General features: G+C 42.8%; 1 protein-coding gene across 8 annotated transcripts in view; it reads left to right on the forward strand.

The window, feature by feature from the left end:
• Positions 1 to 11,509, forward strand: part of LOC121443013 (adenomatous polyposis coli protein-like) — a 93,326-nt gene extending 81,817 nt beyond the window's left edge. For all 8 annotated transcript variants that reach the window (XM_041644689.1, XM_041644691.1, XM_041644694.1 and 5 more), the window contains 2 exons: positions 174 to 388; positions 1,505 to 11,509. In XM_041644689.1, coding sequence (XP_041500623.1) covers positions 174 to 388; positions 1,505 to 8,072 — 6,783 coding nt within the window. In that variant the 3' untranslated portion in view covers positions 8,073 to 11,509. The remainder of the gene's footprint in view (positions 1 to 173; positions 389 to 1,504) is intronic.

Raw genomic sequence — 11,509 nt, forward strand, 5'->3', positions numbered from 1 at the left:
ATTGCTTTAATACTGTATAATAGGAACAGTGCTGACCTAGATTTCATTTGGCGTGCACGAAAGTGTTTGTAATTGAGAAGTTCCTGATTTACTAGTGAGGAATGTGCAGGAAGGAGACAAAAAGAGAAAGGATTCTAACATATGGATGCATACTCTGTTTCCATTGTTAATAGGAATCAACCCTCAAAAGTGTCTTGAGTGCCTTATGGAATCTGTCCGCACACTGCACTGAGAATAAAGCTGACATCTGTGCCGTGGATGGAGCACTTGCATTTTTGGTTGGCACTCTCACTTACCGAAGCCAGACAAATACGTTAGCCATCATTGAAAGTGGAGGTGGGATATTACGAAATGTGTCCAGCTTGATAGCTACAAATGAAGACCACAGGTATATACTAAGTTTTATATTACTTTTAAATGGATTGTTATAATTTATTTTCTTTAAAAAGACCTAATTGTAAACTATTTTTGGCACTATGAAAGCTTTAAGCAAGATGTCCTTACTGCAGCGTGAAGGTAATTACATCTCCAAGTATAGCTCATTTGCATGTTTTTGCTAGTAAAGTGTGAAGTATCTTATAGAAATTTACAAATAAATAAATGGTAGTTGAGAAGTACAGCCTACCTGTAAAAATAAGAATAAAAGTCAGAATATTTTTAGCTCTTTTGTGCCTGTTTAGATAATGTAAAGGAATATAAAACTAATTTTTAAGCAAAGAAAAAACTACTGATTATGATCTAGGAAGTATAAAGGCTTTAACAATTTTCTAATGGTGTCTTAACTTCAGTCTTCAGATTGCTTAATCACGAATTGTTCATCATGTGTACTAAACTGTGGAGCTTCAGAAGTCACTGAAGTAACAGAAGTTAGGGCAACGTGCTGTCCTGTAAATGTTACATTTTCATAGTGCATATCGTGTTCTTTTTAGTGTGCCAGCAACCACATACAAAGGACATGGCACTTTCACAGGTACAGAGATCATTCTAGAAAGTAAGCTTGCTATTCTAGAAGCATGTGTGCTCCCTGACTACGTAAAGATCTATCAATCACCTGTCTTCTGCTTCCAAGATTCCTCAGTATTCAACATGGTTGCTTCACCATAAATTAAATTGCCACAGTCCCTGTTTAATTTAGATTTCATAATGTGTTTGTAGTTCTTCAGTTAGGAAACGTACTGTGTGAATGGAGAAAATGTATTTGTTCAAATATAATTCTTTTTCTCATGAAGTGGATCAGAGTAGGATACAGAGTAAATGAAACCTAACATTCACTTTTCCTACTTTTGGTCTGACATATGGATACTTTAAAACAGTAAATATTAAATGAACCAAGAGAACAAAAGGAGAGGTGGCTAGCTTGGAGTTGACAAGATAGCTGATAGACTCATATTATGCTGATTGTGTTTAGTAGTCAGCTCAGGGTTTACAGTTGCTTTCTGTCCCTTTATTTCTTGTCACTAATCACATTTCCCCCTGAATCTTATGTGTTCTTGTTTTAATTCAGGCAAATCCTAAGAGAGAACAATTGCCTACAGACTTTATTACAGCACTTGAAATCTCACAGCCTGACAATAGTCAGTAATGCTTGTGGAACTCTGTGGAATCTCTCAGCAAGAAATCCTAAAGATCAGGAAGCTTTATGGGACATGGGGGCAGTGAGCATGCTCAAGAACCTCATTCATTCAAAGCACAAAATGATTGCTATGGGAAGTGCTGCAGCTTTAAGGAACCTCATGGCAAACAGACCTGCAAAATATAAGGATGCCAATATTATGTCTCCTGGGTCAAGTTTGCCATCTCTTCATGTTAGGAAGCAAAAGGCCCTAGAAGCAGAGTTAGATGCTCAGCATTTATCAGAAACCTTTGACAATATTGACAACTTAAGTCCCAAGGCATCTCATCGTAGCAAGCAGAGACACAAGCCAAATCTTTATGGTGACTATGTTTTTGACACCAATCGACATGATGATAATAGGGCAGACAGTTTTAATACTGGGAACATGACTGTTCTTTCACCATATTTAAATACTACAGTATTGCCGAGCTCTTCTTCATCGAGGGGAAGTTTAGACAGTTCTCGTTCTGAAAAAGACAGAAGTTTAGAGAGAGAGCGAGGTATTGGCCTCAGCACTTACCATTCAACAACAGAAAATCCAGGAACCTCTTCGAAACGAGGTTTGCAGATCTCTAGCACTGCAGCCCAGATTGCCAAAGTTATGGAAGAAGTATCAGCCATTCATACCTCCCAGGAAGACAGGAGTTCCGGCTCTACCACCGAATTCCATTGTGTGCCGGATGAGAGGAATGCAGCACGGAGAAGCTCTGCTTCCCATACACATTCAAACACATACAACTTCACTAAATCGGAAAATTCAAATAGGACATGCTCTATGCCTTATGCCAAAGTGGAGTATAAGAGATCTTCCAATGACAGTTTAAACAGTGTCAACAGTAGTGATGGCTACGGTAAAAGAGGTCAGATGAAGCCCTCCGTCGAGTCCTATTCTGAAGATGATGAAAGTAAGTTTTGCAGTTATGGTCAGTATCCAGCTGACCTAGCCCATAAGATACATAGTGCAAATCATATGGATGATAATGATGGAGAACTGGACACACCAATAAATTACAGTCTTAAATATTCAGATGAGCAGTTGAACTCTGGAAGGCAGAGTCCCTCACAGAATGAAAGATGGGCAAGACCAAAGCATGCACTAGAAGATGAGATAAAGCAGAACGAGCAAAGACAGCCCAGAAGCCAAAACTCCAGTTACCCTGTCTATCCTGAGAACACGGATGATAAGCACCTCAAATTCCAACCACATTTTGGACAACAGGAATGTGTTTCCCCATATAGGTCTAGGGGAACCAGTGGGTCAGAAACAAATCGAATGGGTTCTAGTCATGCAATTAATCAAAATGTAAACCAGTCTTTGTGTCAGGAAGATGACTATGAAGATGATAAGCCTACCAACTACAGTGAGCGTTATTCAGAGGAAGAACAACATGAAGAAGAGGAGAGACCAACAAACTATAGTATAAAATATAACGAAGAAAAACATCATGTGGATCAGCCTATTGATTATAGTTTAAAATACGCCACTGACATCTCTTCCTCCCAGAAACCATCGTTTCCATTCTCAAAGAACTCATCAGCACAAAGCACCAAAACTGAACATCTCTCTCCAAGCAGCGAGAACACATCCACACCTTCATCTAATGCCAAAAGGCAGAATCAGCTACATCCAAGTTCAGCACAGAGAAATGGTCAGGCTCAAAAAGGGAACACTTGCAAAGTCCCCTCCATCAACCAAGAAACTATGCAGACTTACTGTGTAGAAGACACCCCCATTTGTTTCTCAAGGTGCAGTTCCTTATCATCTCTGTCATCAGCTGAAGATGAAATAGGATGTGATCCGACAACACAGCAGGCAGATTCTGCTAACACTCTGCAGATAGCAGAAATAAAGGAGGACGATGGAACTCCATCAGCTGAAGATCCTGCGAGCGAAGTTCCAGCAGTGTCCCAGAACACCAGAACCAAACCTAGCCGACTCCAGGCTTCTGGCTTATCTTCAGAATCAACCAGGCATAAGGCTGTTGAATTTTCTTCAGGGGCCAAGTCTCCCTCCAAAAGTGGTGCTCAGACGCCCAAAAGTCCCCCCGAACACTATGTCCAGGAGACCCCACTTGTGTTCAGCCGCTGCACTTCTGTCAGCTCACTTGACAGTTTTGAGAGTCGCTCCATTGCTAGCTCTGTTCAGAGTGAGCCTTGCAGTGGAATGGTGAGTGGCATTATCAGTCCCAGTGACCTTCCAGATAGCCCTGGCCAGACCATGCCACCAAGCAGAAGCAAAACCCCTCCTCCTCCTCCCCAGACAGTCCAGACCAAGAGAGAGGTGCCAAAAACGAAAGCACCTGCCGCAGAGAAGAGGGAGAGTGGCCCTAAGCAGACCACTGTGAATGCTGCGGTCCAGAGGGTCCAGGTCCTTCCGGATGCTGATACTTTACTGCACTTTGCCACAGAAAGTACTCCAGATGGGTTTTCCTGTTCATCCAGCCTGAGCGCACTGAGCCTGGATGAGCCATTTATACAGAAGGACGTGGAATTAAGAATAATGCCCCCAGTTCAGGAAAACGACAACGGGAATGAAACCGAGCCAGAGCAGCCTGAAGAGTCCAATGAAAATCAGGAGAAAGAGGTAGAAAATCCTGACTCTGAAAAAGACCTATTAGATGATTCAGATGATGATGATATTGAAATATTAGAAGAGTGCATTATCTCAGCCATGCCAACAAAGTCATCACGCAAAGCCAAAAAGCTAGCCCAGACTGCTTCAAAATTACCTCCACCTGTGGCAAGGAAGCCAAGTCAGCTGCCTGTGTACAAACTTCTGCCATCACAAAACAGACTGCAGACACAAAAGCATGTTAGCTTCACACCAGGAGATGATATGCCCCGCGTATACTGTGTAGAAGGGACACCTATAAACTTTTCCACGGCGACATCTCTAAGTGATCTGACAATAGAATCCCCTCCAAATGAGTTGGCTGCTGGTGACGGAATTAGAGCAGGTACACAGTCAGGCGAATTTGAAAAACGAGATACCATTCCTACAGAGGGCAGATGTTCAGATGAAGCTCAGAGGGGGAACATCTCATCTGTAATTAAGCCAGACCTGGATGACACTAAAGCAGAGGAAGGAGATATTCTTGCAGAATGTATCAATTCTGCTATGCCCAAAGGAAAAAGCCACAAGCCTTTCCGAGTGAAAAAGATAATGGACCAGGTCCAACAAGCATCAGTGACTTCATCTGGAACTAACAAAAATCAATTAGACACTAAGAAAAAGAAGCCGACTTCACCAGTAAAGCCCATGCCACAAAATACAGAATATAGAACACAAATGAGGAAGAATACAGACTCAAAAGTTAACGTAAATGCTGAAGAAACTTTCTCAGACAGCAAAGACTCAAAGAAACAGAGCTTGAAAAACACCTCCAAGGACTTCAGTGAGAAGCTGCCGAACAACGAAGACAGAGTCCGCGGAAGCTTTGCCTTTGATTCACCGCATCCTTACACCCCTATTGAAGGAACTCCTTACTGCTTTTCACGAAATGATTCTTTGAGCTCTCTAGATTTTGATGATGACGATGTTGACCTGTCCAGGGAAAAGGCTGAGTTAAGAAAGGGGAAAGAAAATAAGGATTCAGAAGCCAAAGGTATCTGCCACACAGAACCAGCCTCAAGCCAACAGTCAGCTAGTAAGTCACAAGCTAATACAAAACATTCAGTAAACAGGGGACAGTCCAAACCAGGGCTTCAGAAACAACCCACTTTCCCTCAGGCCTCCAAAGACTTGCCAGATAGGGGGGCAGCAACGGATGAAAAATTGCAGAATTTTGCTATTGAAAATACTCCAGTTTGCTTTTCTCGAAATTCCTCTCTGAGTTCCCTTAGTGACATTGACCAAGAAAACAACAATAACAAAGAAAATGAACCAATCAAAGAAGCGGAACCTACTAATGCACAGGGGGAACCAAGTAAGCCTCAGGCATCTGGGTATGCGCCCAAGTCATTTCATGTTGAGGACACCCCTGTCTGCTTCTCAAGAAACAGTTCTCTCAGCTCTCTGAGCATCGATTCTGAAGATGACCTGTTGCAGGAGTGCATCAGTTCTGCAATGCCGAAAAAGAAAAGACCTTCAAGACTCAAGGGTGATAGTGGAAAGCAGAGTCCCAGAAACATGGGAGGCATATTAGCTGAAGATCTGACCCTTGACTTGAAAGATATACAGAGGCCAGATTCAGAACACGGCTTATCTCCTGATTCAGAGAATTTTGACTGGAAAGCTATTCAAGAAGGTGCGAACTCCATAGTGAGTAGTTTGCACCAGGCTGCTGCTGCTGCGTGTTTATCTCGACAGGCTTCGTCCGATTCAGATTCCATCCTCTCGCTCAAGTCAGGCATTTCCCTGGGCTCACCCTTTCATCTCACACCTGATCAAGAGGAAAAACCCTTCACAAGTAATAAAGGCCCACGAATTCTCAAACCGGGGGAGAAAAGCACATTAGAAGCAAAAAAGGTAGAATCTGAGAATAAAGGAATCAAAGGTGGGAAAAAGGTTTATAAAAGTTTGATTACTGGAAAGATTCGATCTAATTCAGAAATTTCCAGCCAAATGAAACAGCCCCTCCCGACAAGCATGCCCTCAATCTCAAGAGGCAGGACCATGATTCACATCCCCGGGGTTCGGAACAGCTCCTCAAGTACAAGTCCTGTTTCTAAAAAGGGCCCACCCCTCAAGACTCCAGCCACCAAAAGCCCTAGTGAAGCTCCGGCAGCCACCACTTCTCCTAGAGGAACCAAGCCATCAGTAAAATCAGAGCTGAGCCCTATTACCAGGCAGACTTCCCAAATTAGTGGGTCAAATAAGGGGCCTTCAAGATCAGGATCTAGAGACTCCACTCCCTCAAGGCCTACACAGCAACCATTAAGTAGGCCACTGCAGTCTCCAGGGCGAAACTCAATCTCCCCTGGTAGAAATGGAATAAGCCCTCCTAACAAACTGTCTCAGCTGCCCAGAACATCGTCTCCGAGCACTGCTTCAACCAAGTCCTCGGGCTCGGGGAAAATGTCCTATACATCCCCCGGCAGACAGATGAGCCAACAAAACCTTACCAAACAAGCAGGCTTACCCAAGAATGCCAGTAGTATCCCAAGAAGCGAGTCCGCATCTAAAGGGCTGAACCAGATGAGCAACGGCAATGGGTCCAATAAGAAGGTAGAACTTTCTAGAATGTCTTCAACTAAGTCAAGTGGAAGTGAGTCAGATAGATCAGAAAGGCCTGCACTAGTACGCCAGTCTACTTTCATCAAAGAAGCCCCAAGCCCGACCCTAAGGAGGAAACTGGAGGAATCTGCCTCATTTGAATCCCTTTCTCCATCTTCTAGACCAGATTCTCCCACCAGGTCCCAGGCACAGACCCCAGTTTTAAGTCCCTCCCTTCCTGATATGTCTCTGAGCACACATCCGTCTGTTCAGGCTGGTGGATGGCGAAAGCTCCCGCCTAATCTCAGCCCCACTATTGAGTATAGTGATGGAAGACCAGGAAAGCGCCACGATATCACACGCTCACATTCCGAAAGTCCTTCCAGACTGCCAATCAACCGGGCAGGAACCTGGAAGCGAGAGCATAGCAAACACTCCTCATCCCTCCCTCGAGTGAGCACTTGGAGAAGAACTGGAAGCTCATCTTCTATTCTTTCCGCCTCATCAGAGTCCAGTGAAAAAGCAAAGAGTGAGGATGAGAAGCATGTGAACTCCGTGCCGGGACCCAGACAAGTGAAAGAGAACCAGGTACCCACAAAGGGCACGTGGAGGAAAATCAAAGAAAGTGAAATATCCCCCACAAACATGGTTTCTCAGACCACTTCCTCAGGTGCTGCCCATGGTGCTGAATCAAAGACTCTGATTTATCAGATGGCACCTGCTGTTTCTAAAACAGAGGACGTGTGGGTGAGAATTGAAGACTGTCCCATTAACAACCCTAGGTCTGGAAGGTCTCCCACAGGTAACACCCCTCCAGTGATTGACAGTGTTTCAGAAAAGGGAAATCCAAGCATTAAAGACGCAAAAGACAGCCAGGGAAAGCAGAGTGTGAGCAGCGGAAGTCCTGTGCTCACCGCGGGCCTAGAGAACCGCCTGAACTCCTTTATTCAGGTGGACGCCCCAGAGCAGAAGGGAACGGAGGCGAAGCCTGGACAGAGCAGCTCTGTGCCTGCAGCAGAGCCCAGTGAGACGTGTGTGGTCGAGCGCACCCCTTTCAGTTCAAGCAGCTCCAGCAAACACAGCTCACCCAGTGGGACTGTTGCTGCCCGAGTGTCGCCTTTTAATTACAACCCGAGCCCTCGGAAAAGCAGTGCAGATGGCACGTCAGCCCGGCCCTCGCAGATCCCAACGCCGGTGAGCAACAACACCAAGAAGCGGGATTCAAAGACTGACAGCACAGAATCCAGTGGAGCCCAAAGTCCTAAGCGCCATTCTGGGTCTTACCTCGTGACATCTGTTTAAAAGAGCTGGGAGGACAAACCTAGGAAAAGCTGGTTTTATCACAACTGCTGTATAGAGACTTTATTTCAAAGAAAACTTTAAAGGTTGAAAATTTTTGTAAATAGGTTTGACTCTTGTTAGAGGGGTTTTGTTCTGGAAACCATATTTGATAGTCCACTTGGTCCTCACTGGTCATTTTGGAAGGCACTCTTGTTAGGTAGGAAAGAAATGGTAAATCCAAGTCTATTTGTACAGTATGTTTCACATGTATTTAAGTGGCATCCATCCCTTCGTCCTTTAATTATCGCTTATCTTAAAATAACGCTACAGATAGATGCTATATGATATATTGCTGTTATCAATCATTTCTAGATTATAAAATAAACTTACATCAGGGAGAAATTGGTATTTATGCAAAAAATAGTCCTCGTGAATCCATCTAATGTCATAATTAATCATGTGGCTGTGAAATTCACAGTAATATGGTTCCCAATGGATATGTTTACCCAGCCTGCTTTGCTTTACTGCATGAATGAAGCTGATGGTTCAGTTTCAGAGATAATGATTATTGGTTCTGTGATCACATGGTGTGCATAGGATAGCTACAGTGTAACAATTCAGATCTGTGTAACTGTAAAACATTGAATGGAACTATTTTACCTGAACTAGATTTTATCGAAAGTAGGTAGGATTTTTGCTATGCTGTAACTGTTGTATATTCTGGTATTTGAGGTAAGATGGCTGCTCTTTTATTAATGAGACATGAGTTGTGTCTCAAACTAAATGAACATTTCAGAATAAATTATTGCTGTATGTAAACTATTACTGAAATTGGTATTTGTTTGAAGGGTCTTATTTCACGTTTGTATTAATAATTGTCAAAAGGGCCTCTTTTAAAAGCTAAATGTAAAGTTTTTCTTGAGATTCTATGCATTAAGAGTAAAATTCCCTCTTACTGTAATAAAGACAATGAAGAAGATTGTTGACACTTACCCATTCCTAAAATTTATTTTTATGTACTTAGCACCTCTCAAAGCTTGATGTCCCTCCACTTCTTTTCTTACTACTCTGGAGTCTAATTAAAGCAGATGCCTGGAATAGCACAAGACGAGGACAGATCGGCCCACATAGAATAATAGCTCCTTTTCCTTGATAGGATTCATACTTGAAACATTGGTTTTTGACAGGTATCACTTGTGTCTTTCAGGCTTTACAGTGCAACTGTCTTACCCCGTCATCTCCACCATGTTGAAACTGGGTCTGAAATTAATGCCTGTCACCACCCTATATGTTAAAGTAGATTGTTTGTGACCAGGTATAATCAGTATTTTCTCATGCTCAAAAAAATACAAGTCAGTGAAATGTCAGAGATAAATTTAATGCTGTTAGAATAAATTTTAAAGAAAGATAAAGGTGACTGCCATCAAGCCTGAAGACCCACGTGGTAAAGGAGAGAGCCAACTTCCCGAAGCTACCCTCTGACCTCCACACACCTGCGTGTGCACACACAAAGGACTGCCTAGGGCCAACAGGGTGTCTCAGCAGGTGACTTTCACACATGCACCATAATTCAAAAGTCAAAAGGTTTCTTTAGTTCCTGCCTGTTAAGGACAATTTTGTTTTTAATGGGTACAGTGATGAGGTGATTAGTGCCCACTTCCCATATGGCAGAGAGACTCCATTATGAGGGAGAATACACTGATACACGTAATTAGCCAAGAGTTTCAATTTTTGTCAGACTTTATCTGAAGTGTGTGTGGTTTTTTGTTTTTTTGTTTTTTTTAACAATATCCCATCATGTTCTCCTGGGCTGCCGTAAGCATCGGGGATGGGAATGTAGTCATAACTGTCTTTCAGTCCTAATTTCCATTAGAATTACTGCACGCCAATTTTTATAAGCCACTTCAAATATTTCTGTGGAAAGATATGAGGTATTAGAATAAATTGCTTTTTAGTACATGTCTTGAAAAATTAATGTTCAAACTAAAAGAAGAGTTCATTCCACCTGTTGGAGACTAAAATCCCTATGGGCAGCCCTACTGGAAGGGTCTGTCTGTGTTGTCCCTTGTAGTTGTTGGGTGAAACCCTCTGGCTAGAGGTAATGGCTGTGGAAATGAAGGGGTTTCCTCCGTTCTGTTTGGAAAGTTCACTGGGTGATGTCTTAACTGGTAGCAAGCCAGCTTCTGCTTTAACGGCACACTAGCCCACTGTTGGGGATTGGCTACTACTTAGCAGGCTATTCAAAGGGCAGGAGCCTATTTAGTTTGGACTACAGCAAAGAAAACCTAAGGTAGCAGTTTTCAGACAGGTAGGTGTGTTTGGGTCATCAGAAGTGTTTATTAAATCACAGCTGGGCCCCACACCTCCAGTTTGAGAGGGTTGATCTGCAGAGGGTTGCAAAACCGAGTTCAGGGATGATATGTGGCCTTATAGGGTGGGGACCATAAAGAACCACTGTCCTTAGTAGCCACAGCCAGCTCTTAACACTTAAACAACTGGACCTTTAATCTGCCGAGGAAGCTCCTTGGCATGAAAGACCTGAATATTGAGTTGTCCAATTCCACAGCCTATGTCAACTCACAGTAGGGAGTAAACTCGCCAGACTAACGAACACGCAGTTCTCAATACATCCACTGCATCTGAGGATCAGCTTGTGTTAAGGAGACAGCTCCCGTTAAAGAGCCTTATCAATATGTAGTTTGGATATGCAGTATGAGACTATGAAAAGAGAAATTGGAGATGAGAGAAAATTGGTTGTAGGTGAAAGGAAAACCACCCATTTGTTAGTGCACAGTAGCGGTGATGAACCAATGGTAAGCTTTGCAGATCACCGGGGCACTAACGAGGTAATGGAGGAAATAAGATAGGCCCTGTGGGAACCAACCAGTACTGTTCGTGCGGGCAGAATTTTATGTGTAAAATGTGGATCATATTACCACAAAGTTAATTGAAAAATGAGTTTGTTGCTGAAAATGGGAGACAGTTGCCAGGGTTTCTTACAGCTAAGAAAAGAATACCAGAAATGCAAGAATTAAACTGCCCAAAGTTAAAGATGGGTTTGCGTGGTCAGATGATTAAAATCTCCCAAACAACTTTTCAAGAGTCGAGGAGGCTAACATGGAGTGTGTCTTCTTTCTCACTTTCTATTAGCCGGTTTCCCTCACATGCTGACCTTAGAATACTACTCTGTAATGTGGAAATCTATGAACTGTGACTTCTGTAAACCCACGTCATTTTCCTCCTGTTCTCTTAACTCTGGTCTACAAAAATATGTTCTGCTTTTTGTTAGGCCATTGATGCATCTTTCAAACTGTATGTTCTATATGTGTAATACTGTTCTTGGTGCTAAATATACTTTCCTCTGGTATTCAGGATAATTTTTCTCCATATTTCTGTTCACTTACTTTCTTGAAGTTACCTGATTGTTATTTTTAATTAAAAATGCTTAATGTATACTA

Source organism: Microtus oregoni, unplaced genomic scaffold (assembly GCF_018167655.1).
Source record: "Microtus oregoni isolate MIOR12 unplaced genomic scaffold, Mior012 000098F_ref0000018, whole genome shotgun sequence".
NCBI lineage: Eukaryota > Metazoa > Chordata > Mammalia > Rodentia > Cricetidae > Microtus > Microtus oregoni.